Source organism: Vulpes lagopus, chromosome 16, assembly GCF_018345385.1.
Source record: "Vulpes lagopus strain Blue_001 chromosome 16, ASM1834538v1, whole genome shotgun sequence".
Classification (NCBI taxonomy): Eukaryota; Metazoa; Chordata; class Mammalia; order Carnivora; family Canidae; genus Vulpes; species Vulpes lagopus.
In genome coordinates this window covers 12608904-12628863 of record NC_054839.1, presented here as the reverse complement: position 1 = coordinate 12628863, position 19960 = coordinate 12608904, and the positions used below count along the sequence as shown (strand labels likewise).

Below are 19960 nucleotides of genomic sequence, written 5' to 3'. Positions count from 1 at the left end.
GGTCAGAAACTTGGGCCAAACCTACATAGAGAATTTTCTTAAGCTCTAAATCTTGATCCACTAATTGATGGGCTGCAGACTCTGGTGAGTTGCTTTGCCATCTCTTCTTCATGACCTTGTCTCCATCTGTAAAATACAACCTCATCACTGCCTGAGAACGTTTCAAAGATGCCAAAAGATCCTTGGCATCTGGGTGTTCAAGATGTGCATCATATTTTCTTTCCTCAACTGGTTATGTAAAAAGCAGCCTTGAAAACCCTTCAAGCAGAAAAAGCAACTATTTTGTTTCTTGTGGAAAGACTCCTCTTCCTGTCATCATTGAAAATATATGGAGCTGGGTGAAAATGAACTCACCTGCTAGTCACTGGACACGCCAGAGGCAGGACCAGCATGTGCAATGAGAGCTGTCACTTGACATGGTTTTCTTTGTGATGATGGAGGTCGCAAAGAGTATGTGCACACATGGCTGCAAATGCACTGCTGGGATCAATGACCACCTTGTCTCTGAGTATTCATCCCCCCCCCCCCCAAAAAAAAGCAAGGAAGCTGATGAAGATGGAACTCTTGATAAGAGTTGAAGAGAAAAGCCAGAGGCAATAAGGTGTCTACACACAGCTGGCAACAACTGGTAGAATTCAGAGCCAGACCATGGTGCAACAGTACATCTATGCAAATCCTCTGGCAGATGCGATGCCTAAACCTTCCTCTTGAAATCTGTATCATGGAAACATACACAGCAGCAGACAAAATGGTCTAATGATTCCCCATGTACACATGGGTACATGTACCCATATATCCTTGCCTCAACAATTACCAACATTTGTCCATCCTGTTTGTACTCTTTCTTTTTTTCTCTAGTATTTTAAAGTACATTTCATATACCATATTATTTCACCCCCAGGCACTCCGATATCCTGCTCCCCCTAGGACTGTCAATAATAAATACCCAATATTCACTACCAGAAAATCAGCAATGTTATTTTTAATACAGATGTGGTACAGAATGTTTAATTACAGCAGGGCAGAGATTCTAGTTAAATAAAATTAAAAACCTTTATTTTCCCAAATATAAAATTACTAAATTAATGTCTCAAAAGAAAATATAACATGGTGAAAGTTTGAAAGTACACCACTATTCACCACAGGATTTATGATTTACCAATTACATACTCCACCACTTTGGCAAAAGGATGAAAATTTTAAAATAGTTTATAAACCTAACATAGCAAAGACTGTATACATCTCCATATTGCACTTTTTTATGTACAAGGATAAAACAGTAAAGTCAAGTATATTGCATATACTAAGAGCGGCACAAGTTTGTCACAATCGAACTTAATGCAGAAGCTGATGTGAAGAGTATTAAAAATGTAGAAATGTATGTACAGAATGAGAGACTGTATTAACAAACTATGTACATAACAATATACTGTACTACTTTTAAATTTTTAGCATAGTTTTGTTTATTAATAGAGGCCTTTGGTTCTAAACTGCTTGACTAGTTTTAAGCTCATGTAGTTTCTTAAGCTTTCATGTTTTTTAAATGCAAGTCTATGAGTATAAAAGCACTAAACCTCCTGGCTCACTGGTACAAAAGTTACAATGGTCAGTTCCCTTAGGTCATCAAAAACTAGTCACAAAAATAGTTCTTGTATTCAACCTGAATGTGCCACAGGAAAAAAAAATATTTTCAAGATTCTCCAGCTTAGCCTAGAGGTGGAGGATTCTCCAGCCTCAATTTCAGTGCTACTGTCGCTGCTATATACATTCCAGAACACTTGTTTTCTCGAGGCCATTTATTTTAATACTACTCTTGTAAGGAAGAATAAAACCTCACTCCAGCTTAAGAGAGTCCATCACACACCTCTGTTAAGACATAATGAAAATTTGGAATATTGCCAGCAAGATTTAAAAAAATATGTGCACCCTCTCATGACTCCTCTAGAAAATCTGCTATGAAATAATAACAATTCTTTATTTCCCTCTTCTCCCATCCACCTTCACTTCTCCTTGTGCTCGGTCTTTCCCAGGTCTTGCATGAGCCCAGTGATTAGCTTTGGAGATCATCCTGAGTTTGCAAATGACAAAGCGAGTCCCCACATGTGGCCTGTGAGGCAAAATCACACAACTGAGGACGAGCTGGTCATCCCGTGAACCATGGTGCTTGTTGGAGTCCCACTGATGGCATTGAAGATGTGAAGGGAATTCGGTAAAACACTCGTCTTCTCTTCCAGCGGGCAAATCTTGAGGCACAGAAACACAACATTACCCAAGTGTAATGCCCCTAGTGACATTTCTCAAAATGGTGTGTTTTATGTGACACAGGGTATCACCCAATGGTCACTGTTACCCGAAATGATGGCATGCATGCCCAGGGAGCTTGGCTTTGGCAGTTTGCAGAGGGATTGTGTCAGTTCATGTAGCAAATGGCCTTTTTCAGATCAGGATTACAAGGAGGAAGTCAAGAACAACCAGTTTCGTTTCCCTTACAAATCAGTGAATGGAGCCTTCTAGACTCACTAGGTGATAAGGCGGTGAAGGCGGTCTTACACATACTTGGCAGGGACACGACCTAGCCTTGTCCCTTGGAAAAGTTTTTTTAAAACTGAATACTTAGCATACTGAATACTCTTCTGTTTGTCTACTGGCTCCTTTTCTCAGAGCCTTATGGATTTCCATCCTGGGAAGGAGATGGCCGCTGCCCCTCTGACCCTGGACAAGTCTTGACCTACTGCTAGGTGGAAACTGAGAAGAAAATACACATTCAGAGGCTCCCCTGGAAAAGCTAAAAGCAAGTCTACTCCAGGTTACAACCTTTTCTTGCTTAAGTGTTCTAAAGTGTTTAATATTCACAGTTGTTGAGATAATGGAATGTTCAAGTTTAGAGCACAGCACTCTGCTCAAGGTCCAAATAACGTGGGAGTTTATCATTATCAGTCCATAATTTTTTTCCTTTCATCTTTTCTTGTGCCAAATGCTGACACCCTCTGATCAAACTCCCTGTTCTATAGGAATCTGCAAGCTCTGTGGAAAAGACCTTGAGTTTTCTCCAAAAACTTGTCCCCACGAGACCATCCCTTTCTGCTTAATTAGTCACCTATTTATTTCTTTCATCATTTCAATTTTTTCCTCCTTTTCTCAGTATCCAGAAGAGGGTACCTCCCCTTTGCAAACACACTGTCCTCATGCCAACATCTGCGGTTGTTCAAACACAGTCCTAACACTATGTGTGGCAGTTTATTGAGGTTCAGAAAGATAAAATTAAAAAATGACATTACCATCCCATCTGATTGTGTTAGCATGGAGGAGGAAAAAAAGCAAACAAGTTAAAGTGTGGACATTTAAGTTAGTTTCCCGTGACAGACTTTCCTAACTAGGTTATCACATGATAGGTTAACTGACTGACACAAGTAGTCCTGGCTTCCGTTTGCAAGACTGAAAGACAATTAGGTAAGGAACAGATAAAAGTAGTTATGCGTGATGGAGGCGCTAACATTAACTATGAAGACTGGCCTCATGACTTGGAAGAAGTCACTGTGGTTGATACAGAATGGACTCCTAAGAAAGCAGTACTCTGGCAGCTGCTGACACTCACTCAGCTGCCTGGCCAGTTGTCCCCTCTGACTAATCCTAATGAAAGGAACTCCTGCAGGAAGGTGACAGTAGCAGTGTAACTGGGAAAGATGCCCGTAATGATGGGGAGTAGCCATGAAGAATCCACTGAGGCTCCCAGGTCAGTGGTAAATAGTCAAAATCTGAACAGCTGTTTTTTTTAAGTGACTAAAGACATTTAATGCAACAAAAAATTCCTTAAACTAGGCTGGTAAATTTTGGTCTTTCAAAGGATTGGGTTAATAAAAAAGTTTTTAGAAAAAATATGGGTATTTTTCTTATGTGAGTTTTGTTTTTGTTTTGAACTAGATTAGGGTGGGGAGGGACAGAGCTTCGAACCATGGTCATCTCTGAGAGTGACACAAGGGAGGTGGGTGGTGCTCTCCCCTGGTCGTATTGGCTAGTAACAGGTGGGTGAGTTGGTAGCCATTCCCCAAGTAACCTGTATTCAGAAAGTAGCAGGATGTAGCATGGTACGTTATTCTTTAGATATTAAAATTCTAGAAGGTTTAGGCCATCACAGGGTGTATCTGAGAGCCCAATTAATGTGTGCCTACTAATAACAATGAGAATGCCAGCATGGCACCTACTTGTTCATGCATGATTTCAGAAAGCTCTTTTGCCATCTCCCTGTAGTTGGCCTTCATTTCTTCCTGGTACTCTAACTGGTCCTCTTTGATCAGCCGCTCGTTTACTGCTAAGGCTTGACCGCAAGCTTCCACAAATTGCCTAAAATGGTATGAGAGGGGGAAATAAAAGGGTGTTGAGGATAAAGAGTGAGCCCAATAGGTAGTATCTCTTTCTTGAATGAGCATAGAAATGACTGATATTTGAAGAGAGAAAGACATTTCCAGCGTGTTTTACCTGAAAACTTCTTTAAGCAACTTCACTTTGTTGTCAGGGTATCTTTTTGTGTTTGTGTCATCTAAGAAAGCTCGGGCATATGCTAGTGGACCTGCGTTGACCTAAAGAACAAAGATTTAAAATTATGTTCGAATAAAAATGACCATTATCATTGATTTGGTTTCAGTTGTCAGGTTCTAAAAATGCTGTTTGAGTTAGTTATGACCCTTACCCTCTAGGAACTGACAATCCAAAAGACAAAACCACAAATAAAGCCTTTGTTGTTACATGTCATTTGATTTTATCACTTCAGACATCATCAGGGCACTTGAGATGGTGTCACACTTTATGAAGGAATAAGCAAAGTTGGGAAAACTGACCCATCTTTTCAAGGTTTAACATCCAATAAGTAAAACACCAAAGATCAGAGCCCAAGTCTTCTCCCTGGTATTTGTGCTACTCTATACTGAACTAAAGGTCCATCTGGTGAGTTCAGTGAAAAACTGAAGAATATAAATATAGTATATTGGCCAGTTTTTAAAAACCAACCATTTACCTCCTTGAACTGTATAGATAGGCATGAGCAAACTGACTTGCTACCTTCAAATGAAGTAACCATTTGAAATGTACTGGAATGCCAAAGATTAGGGGCATTTAGCAACAAAGGAGTGAACCAGAACCCTGCATCTCTCAATTAGCTAAGAAGAGTTCTCTGTAGTTGGGTAAGTCAAGATAACATGGGTATGTGTAGAGCGGGAAGGTTAGACCCACTGGATGGGAAGGAAAAAGCCCCACGCCTCTGAGACAGCGTGAGAAACAGCTTAACCACATGAAGGAGCTGGGCTGTGATTCTGATCCACAGTGGGCAGGACTTGTGCAGTATGGACAGGAGAACCAGAGGCGGGGAGACAGGGGGCCACAGTGGTGGGAAGTAGGCCCTTCAAGACAGGAACAACTAGCTAACTTTCTGTGACGACTGCAGGTGTCATCACACTGTTGTTTCATGGAGTGGTGTTGTATGTTAACGACTTGAACATGACCAAAATGACCAATTATCCAAAATAACAGAATCTACTCAATAATTTTAAGGACATGTAAAGAGAAAAGCTGACAAGACTTCATAAGGTCTAACATAATTAGATCTTGGAGTACAGCCACCCGGATGGCTCTGTCCTATATAAGAGCAACCCCAGAGAGGCTCTTAATGAAAGAATTACAGAAATATAGAAATAAAATGGTAAAGTTCATTTCCTATGGCTGCAACTTTGTTATTATTACCTTGGTGGGCACACGTGTATAAAAATCTCCTTATCATGGAATGATGATCTTTGCTTTTTAAGATGACTGGTTATTTATAAAACTCTAAGGCCACTGTTAAATGGCAGGGCACATTTTGCCCTTTAGAAAGCTTGGTCTGTCCAGCCTCACCCTTTACTGGAGCCACACCCCTCTGCTGGTGTTCTGATAGAGGCTGGATGTTCCTAAGCTATGTTATTGAGTGGTTTTGTTTTTTAGCTACAGAAAATTGTGACCTCTGACCCCATTATGTAATCACTCATGTGCTGGAATATTTATCATATTCACTTGATAACTTATTTTGGTATTTAAGTCTTTCAGATCATGAGGGAAGAGGTTGAAACATGGTAAGTACTTTTGTGGTGAATGACATTTAGAAAACATTAGGCAACAACCCAGTATGAATTTGATAAAAAGGTGACAAGAACTGATTCTAGAAAATGAACCAAAAAACCCCTAACACACATTACAGTCCACATGCAACTCTCATAAATGCACCCATTTTGAAAGAGAAAAGATTGGATATAAGGATAGGTGTATATGTATGTGTGTGCATGTTTACATGCACATGCATATGCTAGAATTATATATATATTCTTAAAATCAAAGTAAGAAGCATACTAATCACTAGAAGAAGGTGATTTAACATTTACCAGTTTCCTAGGAAATCATATAAGATACTTAAAAATCAGGTATTTTGAAGTATAATATACAAACAAAAAGGTACATCTATCATGAGTGTATAGCTTGTTGAATTTTCACAACTGGACACATATGTGTAATCAGGACTTAGATCAAAGATGATCTTCTCCATAAATGGTGCACGTTGCTTAGATAGCTAAATGGAAAAAAATGTATCTTGACCCTTATCTGTTATACATACAAAAATCAATTCTAGATGGATTGCAGATCTATATAGGAATGCTAAACAAAGGAAGGAAACATAGACTGCTTTTGAGACAGATTTAAGAACCAAGTTCTTAGAGAAAACACAAAAATGCTACCAATTAAGGAAAGGAAATATTAATTTCCTTTAAGGAAATATTAATTTTCCAATAAGGAAAAATTAATTAATTTATACTAAAATGAAGAATTTCTGTTAGTCAAAACATATCATTAAGAGAGTGAAACTTAGGGTACTTTTTCAGATATGATTTTTATAGAAACCAGAAAACAACAGTTTTGTAAGGAAACCTACAGCTATGTACACTTTATATTTAGAAGAGTCTTGATGCTTCTGGTTTGGCCCCTAGAATTTCCCAAACTGAAAAAACAGGTTGGTGTGGAGAGCTGTCTCTCAGCTAGCTGTCTCTCAGACAGCTCAGGGGACACTCTTACAAGTTGGGTCAGGTGGGGGACTTCATTCTACTGCCCCCCTCTGGTATCAGAGGAAACTGCATAGATACTAGAAGGTAACTGGGATCACCAGGTAAGCTAGGAAGCTACACTTGACCTTGCTGGAATTGAAATTTACCAAGGTCCAGATGAGCCTTTGCACCTTTTGCCCTGGGGTTTGCTTTGCCCAGCACTTGGCTCACCTGAACGCTCACACTGCCTTGGAGTTTGAGCTGCAGTTTGATCATGTCCACTTCGGCTGAGGAGCACAGTTGCCGGAGCTCGGCCACCTTCTTACTCATCTCATCAATGGCCACTTCGATGGGGTTCAGGTCGGTGTGGTGCTGGTACATGACGGGGATCCGCTTTTTCACATAAGGGAAGCAGTGTATTGCTGTGGAGGAATGAATCCCAGAATTATTCTGCAGCTTGCACAATCTTTATTATTATTGAGGCAGAAGTACTTAGTATTTTCATTTTATAGATAAGGAACCCAAACCTTGCCAAAGGCACATGCCAGTATTTTGTGGGACAGACTATTGTCTTCCTTTATCTCTGCATATGTTTAATGACAGGCTGTATCATATGAAGACAAGAGAGTTGGATCCTTTTAACCTTTAGTGTGAGAAGTATGTGTTTGAAGAAATTACTTTATCATTCCCTGCTCAATTTTCTTTTCTTTTTTTCAAGATCTTATTTATTTATTCATGAGAATATACAGAGAGGAGAGAGAGAGGTGGAGACACAGGCAGAGGGAGAAGCAGGCTCCATGTAGGGAACCCGACGTGGGACTCGATCCTGGGTCTCCAGGATCATGCTCTAGGCTGAAGGTGGTGCTAAACCGCTGAGCCACCCAGGCTGCCCCCTGCTCAATTTTTTTAACCATAAATGCTTTACCTTCCTTGAAGTTGTGAGATTTGAAAGAGCTAGTATAAGATGGCTTGGAAGATATAAAGAATAGTACACAGTTCTGAGATATCACAGAACAGATTTTAAGTCCTGAAAACTGTTCCGTAAACATATCCTTGAGAAAATTATTTCTCCATAGATCTTTGAATCACATGCTTGAGTTTGCACAAATCAGAGAAATCCATGAAAAATATCAAGTGAGAATATATTTCCAAGCAAAGTATTTTATGAACCAGAAATTCACAAACTGTTGAAATCACACTAATAATATATTTTGAAACATAAATGAATAAAAACAGAAACAAAAATATTTACGTTTTCTTGTACTTTTTTCCTACAAAAAGCCAATCAGTATTGTTTTTCATTTATCACAACAAGATATCTGAACATATCAACACCAAAGAGTTAGTTTAAAAATGAATAGAATAATGGCTGGTTCTAATTTGGGTCTGTGTCACATTTCTAACTTGCTGCTTTACATGATATATGAGTATCTATAATATCTATTTAATATATATTTATGAATAGACATGAATAGGCTTAACAGCTTCTTTTATTTTTTAACAAAAAGTAAGATGGGAGTGTTATGTGTGGATCACTGCTATTTAATAAGTGGCTTGGGAGAGTTTACTTAGAAAGGACAAATGAGAAAACAGGGCCAGCGCCATGTAGTGCACAGTTCAGATGGGCCATCCAGGGTTCGGAAAAGTGAGAGGTGTTTAACCTGCTGCAGCTTTGACTGCCATACCCCTACAGACTTGTTCTAGACCCTAAATGTCTTTTTTTTTTAAATAAATTTATTTTTTATTGGTGTTCAATTTACCAACATACAGAATAACACCCAGTGCTCATCCCGTCAAGTGCCCCCCCTCAGTGCCCGTCACCCATTCACCCCCACCCTCCGCCCTCATCCCCTTCCACCACCCCTAGTTCGTTTCCCAGAGTTAGGAGTCTTTATGTTCTGTCTCCTAAATGTTTTTTGTTTTGTTTTGTTTTTTAATCAATCTAAGGCCAAAGGTCTACTCTCCTATTTCTTTTACATTCCTTATGGATACAGTTTTTAAATTATAGCACTAGGATTGATAAATCTTCTTTGAATTTAACACCTCTTTGATAGTGTGACAAGAACCAGGCCTTGCTGTTTTCCAGCCAGGGAACCAGAGGTGTACTTGGATGTGCACAGAAAGTGTTTTTTTTTTTTTTTTTTTAAAATAGATTTTATTTATTTGCGAGAGAAAGAGAGCATGAATGGGGAGAAGCAGGCTCCTCACTGAGCAGGGAACCCAATACGGGGCTCCGATCCCAGGATCATGACCCAAGCTGAAGGCAGACGCTTAGCCCACTGAGCCACCGAGACGCCCTCACAGAAAGTGCTTTATAGATAAGTGCCACTGCAGTGGATTTGTAAGTATTGTGGAAGTGTTTCATAAGGCTACTAGCCATTTCAAAACACACATGATTGGTATAATCACAGTATTTTTGAGTGCTATGTTGTAATAGCACCACTGTTTCAGAAAGAAAAACTAATTTCAAAGATGTTTGTGAGGTGTCCATGGGCTATATGGAATTCACTCAGCATAAAATTCCTGAGTGTTGTGATAGTACCTGGAGACGTAGAGGAGCAAAGGAGAGTATAATACAGAAAACTGAGAGCCTGTGTCTGAGCCACCAGGTCCATGAGAGCTGGGACTCCCCCTGCCTTCCTTGTTGGCTCCAACTTTCCTCCTCTCCCTCAGAGTCACTCAGCTCCAGCCACGCCGGCCTGCTGGTCATCCCATGAATGTGCTGGGTACAAGCACCCACATCACTGGTCTTTGCCTGACAGCAACTTCTCCCTCCAGACATTTGCATGGTCTACCCCCTCACCTTCTTCAAGTCTGGACTGAAGTGTCACCTCCCTTGGCTACCCCATTTAAACTGCAACCCTCCCCAGTCAATCTCACATTCCTGATTGTTGGAAGTGAATGTGTGTCCTAGACAACAGCAAAAGGCACAGGTACATTTACCATTATGTTTATAGCTTATTGTCTGTCTCCTCCTGCTAGAAGAGTTTAGACTGGACAGATCTTGATTTTGTTCTTATGCCAGGTTGGAACACTGCCAGTACTCCATAAATTCTGCTGAATTAATGAATGTGTTACCACCCAAATGGCTAAATAAAAGAGCAAAATGGCCTGGATGGTGGAGGATTAGATGACTGACTGAGCGAGCCATCATGTTACTAAAAAAAAAAAAATGGCCGGACCTTGTATTGGGCAGCCCTTTCAGGAGGATGAGGAAGAGATGGCTGAGAGATATGGGTGCCTGCACAGTCTGGCAAGACTGAATAGAACATGAGGAGCAGGAGAATATTTCTTCCCTGAGTGGGAGTCTTGGCAGAATTTGGAAGATGCTGGAATAGCGACTGGAAGAATCTCCACAGCAGTTCTACAACAGGGGGACGGAGGGGTCAAGTAGGGAGGCAGGCTTAGACATTTACAGCAAAGGGGCCTGCAGGGTGATCACTAGGTGTTCCATATGACCCTACAACTGCAGCGAAGTGGCTGATCTATCCAGGGAAGTGAGCCTTTGCCGGGTTCAGAGGGCAGGGAGGCCCAGGGCTCCACCAGAGCCTGGACAGTCAAAGGTCTGGTCTGAAACAAAGCAATGGAAGAAGAACCTAAAGGCTTAATAACATAAGGGGAAACTCTCAAGTTCAAAGTCTTCAGAATATTCTGCTGTGTATCTTTAACTGAAGGTTGATATAGAGCTTACGTGCTTTTAAAGATGTTATTTATTTATTTATAGAGACAGAGAGAGAGCATGCAAGCAAGTAGTGGGAGAGGTAGAGGGAGAAGGAAAAGGAGAATCCTAAGCAGACTCCCCGCTGAGCGTGGAGCCTGATGTGGGGCTCCATCTCACGACCCTGAGATCATGACCTGAGCTGAAATCAAGAGTTGGACACTCAACTCAACTGAATGAGCCACCCAGGCGCCCCTAGCTTATGTGTTTTTACTAGCATTTTTACAACCTGCTCTTGAAATCTTTATGCTGCTCAATACTATGCTTTCGATATTTTGAGATCTTTCAGGGTTAAAACTGTATTTTTTCTTTCCCCTTTGGCTCATCAGCAACCTCAAATGGCAAAGGGCTCAATGGTGGATAAGATCCAGCAAAGTAAATACATTCTTTCCCCCCTGGGGAATAATTTACAAAGTTCTTTAACACAAGGTGGGTAGTGTAACTCTCATATTACAGATGAGGAACCTAAGGCATAGATAGGGAGAAAGTAAGTGACTTGCCCAAGATCACATAGTGAAGACTGACCCAGGTCTGCAGGACTCAGGCCCATGCTCTATTCTGCCCCCATGTTCTCATCCTCACAGCTGAGCCAATAACCTGCATGTCTACTTCATCTCTCTCTGCAGTGGGGATACTTTCTGTCTCCTCTGTTCTGGCAGGTAGGGAGCTTTGCTCATGTTAAGCTAATCAAAAATACTTTCCTGACAAAATGGTAAACTTGTAACCCTGAAGGAAATCTGGCCAGAAAACACCCTATGGTAAAAACTGTTTATGAATCAGTAATGCTACCTGAGCAGAATAATCCTAATAAAAAATCCTGACCCTAACTCATCAGTGAACTTGGTTTATTTAAAGCAAGTGCTTAAACTGAAGTGCTTAAACTGTGCTTAAACTGAAGCAGCACCACAATCACCTGGGGGCTTGCTAAACACAGTTAGCTGGGCCCCAGACCCAGAGTTTCTGATTCAGTAGGGCTGGGTGGGGCCTGAGAATCTGTGTTTCTCCTAAGTTCCCTGATGATGCTGATGCTGCAGGACCAGGAACAGTGTGATAAGCAGTGATTTAAAGTCATGACAGCTATAGAGATAAACACCATAAGCTAGCAAAATGACTCCACCTAGAAATGTAGTTATCTTGTCTAATAAGGAGAATTTGCTACTGTGTCCATTAGAAAAACAACTCATATCTGGGGAGGGGCTACCATTTTCAGGGACAAAATTGTGCTTTACACATTATCTTTACTCTAAAAACAGGACTAGATGCTCTTTATGAATGTAGGCTTTTTTTTTTTTAAACTTTTATCTCTATTCCTTCCTAGGAAGGGTAAAAAAATTCTCTGTAATATGCTATTCTAAGCTATTTTACAATGAATCATAGTCTTTTTTTTTTTTTTTTTTTTACTGAGATACAAATTCACCCATCAAAAGTGTCCAATTCAGCAGTGGGAGAGGAGCCTCATGTGAGATGTGGCATCTTAACGGTGTTCCTTCCACTGGTCATTACAGGGGTCCATATGATTGGCCATGCAGAACAGCCAGCAACATCAACCTCTAGACAAGCCATGCGTGCTTTCCTGGTTCAGTTTAACTATCACTCTTTGAAATACTGGATGTAGACATAACTGGCTTTCTAAGCAGATCTTCTCACTGATTTTTTTTTTTTTTTTAAGTCAAGAAAGTTCTATTTTAGGTTATCCTAGTCAGGGTGCTGACCCTAATCCAAGAGCAAGTGGGTCAAGCTCCCCTAAAGAAAGTAAAAATGACTCCCAAGATGACTCTAAACTCTTAGGAACTGGGAAATGATGCAAAACACATTTCTGAGAATGGTTATTGATGGCTAAACTGTGTCAAAGATCTAATAAAACTTAGTCACAGGAGCGCCTGCATGGCTCAGTTGATTAAGCATCTGCCTTTGGCTCAGGTCATGATTCCAGGGTCCTGGGATTGAGCCCCATGTTGGGCTCCTTACTCAGTGGGGAGTCTGCTTCTCCCTCACCCTCTGCTGTTCCCCCTATTTGTGCTCTCTCATTCTCTCTGTTAAATAAATAAATAAAACCTTAAAAAAACCAAACAAACATAGCCAAATGGATACCCTCTGAATGCAGTGAGCTTCCTGGTAGTGGAAATATTCAAGCTGAGGTTGTCCAGCCAACCTCTCAGAGATGAGGTGGAAGGGCTCCAGTCTCATATCCCATTTATTCACTCAGCCTAAAATCTCAGAGTAGGTTCATGCTGGGACCTATGTGATAAAGATATGGAAGGGGTCCCTTCCTGTGAGGGGGCCATAGAACTGTGTGCAGGGGCTCTTAGGGCCCTGGGCCTAAGTAGTGAGTCCACATGGTTTCAGACAGTATGTAAATCACCTGAAATTGTGTGCAAAAGCACTCTGAGGAGGTAAGGGCCCACTGCTTTCATCAGATTCTAAAAAGGGCCAGTGACTTGACTTTGGATATGAACTTCTGGTCTAGTAGTAGAAGGAAATGCTAACAGATCAGTAGAAAAAGGTCAGAAGTATTCCAAAGTAAGCATAAGATAAATTTAAACTGAAACGGATCTGTGAGGAAAGTTAACTAAGCTCGAGGGGTCCTTCATTCTTCAAGATTCTGGATTCTTCTGGAGAACTCTTTATCTCTGTGTCCAGGCTAATGTCTGCATGTAACTCTTCAAGGAAGAGGCCAGAGAGATAGTACCTGTCAGTATGGTGCGCCGTTTGCACTGCTCCTCAACCCCGCCCTGTCTCTTCCCCGTCTGAGTGAAGGGCATCTCAAACATGAAGCGGCGAATGTTATGAGATCGCTCAAACTCCGTTTTCCTTTCTTGCAATTCTTTCTCATCGAAGAATGGGATCACATGAGTCACCTGAATGTATGCATACTTAGAATCCAGATCCTTCGGGTTGACCTTTAAATGAATAAAAAAATGGAGATTGGTGCAATGCTATTTGAAGGGCTCTTTCCAAGCACCCTTAAGCTTATCTTTCCACTTTTTATTAATAAAAGATTTGGAGCAGCGCCTGGGTGGCTCAGTTGATTAAGCATCTGACTCTTGATTTGGGCTCAGTCATGATCTTGTGAGATTGAACCAAGCACGACCACCCCTTGGTCTCCGCATTACTCAGCAGGGAGTCTGCTTGTCCCTCCCCTCTGCTCCTCCCTACACTCATGACGTGTGTGCATGTGCCCTCTCTCTCTCAAATAAATTTTTAAAATAAATAATGATTTGGAAAAATTTAGAAAAGTTGAAATAGTACAACACCCTTATACCCACTGCTTAGAACAATTACTAATGCTTTGTTTCAAATACACACACTCATATACACGTGTGCATGCATACTTACACATAGACATTTTTTTTTTAGCTGAACCATTTCAAAGGAAATTATATCCATCATGACACTTCAGCCAGGATCTCCTAAACATGAGGACATTCTCCTCCAAGACCATAATATATTCTACTTAATAAAATTAATTTAATTCCATAATATTACTCAGTACCCAGTCCATTAAAGTTTCTAAATGTAGCTATTTGTGTTTGAACTAGAATCTAATCAATGATCATATTTAATCTAGAATTCTCCACTTTTTTTTCATGACTTTGAATTTTTTTAAGACATTCAGTATTTTTCTTGCTGAATGACTTCCTATGTGGATTTTTTTGCTGGGTTCCTGAACTATATTTTTACATTTTTGGCTTAGAGAAAAAAATGTTTATTTTAGTAACAATGTTTAACACCTAGAACCTCAAGTTGTAATTAATCTGTAGACAGATTAGATGTAAACAGATGTGGATGAATTAATTTAATTCAGGTACAGACTAATCTAAGACTCCTCTAACCGTAAGTTTAGCTCCTGATGAACTCAGCACACAAATGCTTTTACAATTGCATCGCTACAATTAGCGGTGCTCTAACATCTGTGACCTGCCAAAACATGAAACGTAGGCATTTCCCATACAGGCACAACAGCTAATTTATTAGGGAGACAAATCAATTTTACACATATGAATCCTATTTAAGCTTGTAGGGCAATAAAAGAGGGTCTGACAAATGACTACAGAGAATTTGGAGACAATTCTGGAGTTGGGGCCAGCAAACGAATGAGGCCAAGAAGGTTTTAGGTTTTGTCAGTCTCAAGTTATCAGGCATCACTGTCCTCTCTACAAGGACGTGTGTGAAGAAAAATGAAAAATAGATGCGAACATGCCTAAAACTTTGGAATTTAAGAAAGCACAACAATTCACGAGTTATTACTTCTATTAGAAACAGCCATGTGGCCAATCACTGTTAACTGTACTCAAACCTATGAAATATAACTCTCCTTAGTGGAAACAATTTAAAAGCAGTGCAAATACACACGCTTGCCTATCTTCTCAGTTGTATTTCCCTAGTCTTTCATTTCCAAAGTTGTATGTACATATCAGCAGAAGGAGCAGAGGACTGGTATTTGGGGGAAGAAGAATGCATGAGAGCCCAGAGAAGAGGTTATAAGGTTAAAGCCACAAGTTGACCCAGAAAAAGGTTACAGTTTGAGAGAAGGCAAATCAGACGTGATATGATCTAAGAAAAAAGTAGGTCTTCATAAGGTTGTATTGAGGTTTCTGCTTAAAAACAGACCAACAATGCATGTTTGTCCCCTTTCCTTTGTGCAACTCTGTTAAGATTCAGTGCAGAATTAACCTGTGAGCACCAAGCAAAGAGGAGAGAAGACAGCAGTGAGTGAGAACGTTTACTGAATTTCTGAAAGGTGCTTCCATGGAGGTGTGCTACCCAACTTCGCAGAAAGATGATTTTCCCATGCAGGTGAAAGGAGAGTTCTGAGGAAAACAGCACTTAGTGTTGATAGAAGTTCTAGTCTCAGTCCCCACAGAGAGGGGTAGCCAGTGAGTCAGAGCACCTCTTAGAAGCCTGCTGCTGCAGACAGAATGTCTGCAACCCCTGGCCCCCAATTTAATCTCCAATGTGATAGTTTTGAGAGGAAGGAGGTGACTAGGTCATGAGGGTGGAGCCCCATGAATGGGTTCATGCCCTTATTATAGGGGCCCCACAGAGCTCCCTCACCTGTTCCACCATGTTAGGACACTGTGAGGAGACGGTGGTCTGTGAATCAGGAAGAAGGACCTCACCAGGCACAGCATCTACTGGCGCCTTATCTTGGACTTCCCAACTGCCACACTGTGAAAGGTTTCTGTCGTGTGGAAGCTGCGCTGTGTAGGGTGTCTGTAACAGCAGTCTGAATGGTCTCATGTCCACAGAGGACTGGCAATAGGGTTAGGGTGACCGGGAGAGGTGGAAGCTGGAAACCAGGGCAAGTGGCCAAAGTCTATTTGGGGTGGTAAAACTCCAGGTTCCTACTCCCTGCCTCGTAAGAGAGAAGAGGTTGCTTCTTGGAGAAACTGGTCTGGAAAATGCGTTAAGTGGGTTTACCAGTCTCAGCAGAAAGCAGGGGCAAGGTACAGAGCAGAACACAGGGTAAGCAGGTTGAAGCTTGCAGGTCGAATGTGGGACCTTTAACCTTTGCTCATGTCCTGCATCCAGAACCCAGAATTACCTGCTTCCTTGTCCTCTCTCTACCACTTGGGCAGAAAACTGGAAGACTCTTCCCTGAAGAACAAAAGGACCTCAGGGAAACAGATTTCTGAGTCTAGGGACTCCAAAGCAGGCTCAGGATGCAAAATGAACTAGGGATTCTCCAAAACAGTGAACTTGGAAGGACCGGAGAGTTTATCATTGCTGGAAATTGAGGAGGTTTTTGTTTGCTTAATATTGAATATTTTTGTTTGCTTAATATTTAATATTTACTTATTTACATTATTTTTTATTTTTTAAAAAAGATTTACTTATTAATTTTAGAGAGAGAGTATGTGTGTGCGGGCGTGAGCAAGGGGAGAAAATCTTCAAGCTGATTTCCTGTTGAGCACCAAGCCTCACACGGGGCTCAATCCCATGACCCATGAGATCATGACCTGAATCGAAACCGAGAGTCAGATACCTAAGCTCCTGAGCTACCAAGGTGCTCCAATTTTTATTATTTTTACATTGAAGTATAACTGACAAGATTATATTCATATCAGGTGTACAACATAGTGATTTAGCATCTCTATACATTATGCTGTGCTCACCATCTGCACTATACGACACCATCTGTACCATACAACACTATTATATTATCACTGACTGTATTCCTTATGCTGTGCCTCTTAACTGGAAGCCTGCATCTCCTCTTCCCCTACAGCCATTTTGTCCATCCCTCCCCCCCTTCCCTTCTGGCAAACATCAGTTTGTTCTCTGTTTTTATGGGTATGATTCTGCTTTTTGTTTTTTGTTTATTTGTTTGGCTTTTTAGAGAGCAGGAGGATATTTTTAATGCAAAAAACCAGGAGCTCTATCTCAGCCTGAATTTCAGGAAGCAAAGGGATACCCAACTTCCTGGAGATATCCAGAGAACAGTGGGACACATAAATATACAGGAGACACGTGTAGTTTCAGAAAAGGTCTTCATGAGAGCAATACAGCAGAGGGCAGCCTCTCTAAATATAAAGTAGGTCTCATTCCCACAAATGTGGGGGACAGTTAGGCTCTTTCCTTGGCCTGTCCGTCTGCCTGTCTGTTCATCATCCTACTGAAAATGGTATATCTTCTCAGATGTTAATTTGTAAAAGAAGATCTTCTTAAAATTATGAAATCTTTACTTAATGTAGAACATCAGAAAGCATAGAAAGGTGTCAAGAAGAAAAAAAATACCCTTGCTACTCAAGGCCAATCATTCTTAATTTTTCCTGTTTTGTCCCCCATACACATTTATGAATATATATGACCAATCATACATAATCAATCAGCACAGTATTATATTGCTACAAAATATTTCCAAACATGGTCATACCTTGCCAGAATCCTGTATCATTTTGACATTTTCAGAACCGAATTTATCTGAGTAGAGTTTAAGGAGTCTCTGGGAAATTTCTGACAGAGGTGTGAGTTTGGGTTCTTTGTAAATATACTCTTTTCCATCTTCATCTTCGAAGAATCCCTGTGACATAAAGCACAATTAGAGCTATTCCTAACCATAAACCCCAGGTTTACCACCCGAGAAGGATTCTCGTGTTATAAGGGTTAAAAAAAAAAAAAAAAGGCAGGGAGAGGGGAGGATGATTCTAAAATAAAATCCTACTTAAACAGGCTTTCTGAAGAGGAAGGAAAATGATAATAATGTGAAGTTGGAGTACAAAGATAAAGGAAAACACACAAAACTGCAAACTCATTCAAGAATGCTGTCATTAAGTATTGAGTGAAATGGAGGATCAGGAACTCAAGACTGTTCTCTTGGGATCTAATGATGGGATTCAAGCCTGTTTCACATTCCCAAGAAGCAGAGCTCAGTAAGAAATGATTCAGCAGCCTGTTCCAGGCAGGCCTCAGAAATGCACACACACTCCCCTTCACTGGCTGCCCCCATTTATATAGGACTTTAGGACATAAACAGAAAAATATTCCAGTCCAGAGCAGATTTGGCACAAGTTATTGTGTAAGTTCTATTTTACTTTACTTATGAGAAAAATATGAAAGGGCTGGAGCATAATATCAGAAAATATTTTCACTATCACCAGTTAGCATGTGATTTAGCACTAATCGTGTCTGTCCAAGGCTTAGGATTGCATGGGAAGTGAAAAAGGTTGAAAATTTTAAAGTTCAGATTGGGGTTAATATTTGAAATAAATTTTAAAAAAAGTTTCTGATCTTAAATAAAAGAGAAAATGGTGCAAAAAAAACACAATATATTAAAAAAAATGCAGGCTAACATGAGACAAATAACACCCACATCAAACTAGGGAGTTTAGATGCAGTAATTTCACTATATTACTTGCTTTTTATGCATTTACTATAATTACCTCCACATCTGTTTCACTGTCTGTAAACTGGTATTGCTATAAAGTTATAAAAGACAATAACAGGATAAATTGAAGGTTATATAATGCTCATAGAAAACCACACACCCTAAATAAATGGATTATAATTTAATATCATTTAATTATGTTAGAGACTTGGAGGTTAAACTTCAGTTAAATTTAAATGAACCCTGTTCTACAGGGTTTTCTAAACTATGACAATGGTAAATATACTTGTGGAGATATTATACTACAAAAGAGAGAGATGCACAGGGAACAAAGGAAACTAGAACATCTTAATTTTGGTTTTAAAACATGCAGTATAGATGTGTAAGGAAAACAGGTGATTTATTTCTGTAAATGAAATAAAATGTTAATTTTTTTTTTTTTTGGAGTTTGCAATGACTGGACAGATATACATACAGACTGGAAAAGGAACTTGCAAACCACACTGAGGTACCAAAGGTGGTGCTAAAAATGTCTTATGGAGGGAGAACTTACCGCTGCCTTAAGAAAGTAATAAAGAAAAGACAGGAAGAAAGAAAAAAAGCAGAAAGTTTACTGCAGAGGAAGGTAAGAATCATACTAAATATGACAAATTCATCAAATTAGCATTTATAGAAAATAGAAAATTTACAAAATACTTTATAGAATAAAAACAAAAACAAAAAACAAAAAACAAGGGCTTAGATTGGCTTACAGAACAGAGAGGAGGCTCACCTGTCCGAAGAAGGCCACTCGGAAGTATGTCCCCAAAAGCCTGCGGCCCGAGTGCATGACCTCGGTCACTTTGCTGTAGGCCCGGTGAAGGGTGTCATACAGATGGGCTAACCTCTGGAAAGCAGAACAAAACCCGTTTCTTCCCATTTGCAACTAGTAGAATCCATTTAAAAACAATTAAGTGAAATCATAGGTAAAAAATTCCTTAAACTTGAGTAAAAGAAACAAAAATGAAAAAAAAAAATCAAGAATGTCTTGACTGCACAACTGGTAGTGACCATTTTTCAGTTATAATCTATTTCTACCAAATGAGCCATCTTGCATACTGAGGACCCATCAAATCTCCACATTGCCATAAGCAACTTCTGTGTTCAAGCTAACACGAAATGTCGGAGATGGTAAAGTCCTACGATGACGTTTTTAAGTCGATGCTTTTCCTACTCTGTTTGATAAGCTTCTTTTAGAAGCTGGACAAGCTCCCCAGCCCAGGAAGGATGGCAGGGCAAATAGCTTCCCACGTGGGTGGACCAAGGAAGAGCTCTAAGGAAGAAGGTACCCAGCAATTATAAAACTCTGTCCTTGGT

General features: G+C 40.2%; 1 protein-coding gene across 25 annotated transcripts in view; it reads right to left on the bottom strand.

The window, feature by feature from the left end:
- Positions 1 to 964: 964 nt before the first annotated feature.
- The window catches only part of DOCK9 (dedicator of cytokinesis 9), a 282842-nt gene continuing 263846 nt past the window's right edge, over positions 965 to 19960 (bottom strand). For 20 of the 25 annotated variants that reach the window (XM_041731244.1, XM_041731253.1, XM_041731255.1 and 17 more), the window contains 7 exons: positions 19377 to 19490; positions 17654 to 17800; positions 13466 to 13676; positions 7290 to 7480; positions 4477 to 4577; positions 4203 to 4341; positions 965 to 2243 (listed from right to left, as the gene is read on the bottom strand). In XM_041731244.1, coding sequence (XP_041587178.1) covers positions 2121 to 2243; positions 4203 to 4341; positions 4477 to 4577; positions 7290 to 7480; positions 13466 to 13676; positions 17654 to 17800; positions 19377 to 19490 — 1026 coding nt within the window. In that variant the 3' untranslated portion in view covers positions 965 to 2120. Of the gene's footprint in view, positions 2244 to 4202; positions 4342 to 4476; positions 4578 to 7289; positions 7481 to 13465; positions 13677 to 17653; positions 17801 to 18659; positions 18696 to 19157; positions 19164 to 19376; positions 19491 to 19960 lie in introns of all 25 variants that reach the window. The other 5 variants (XM_041731264.1, XM_041731262.1, XM_041731263.1 and 2 more) reach the window with 2 other exon arrangements.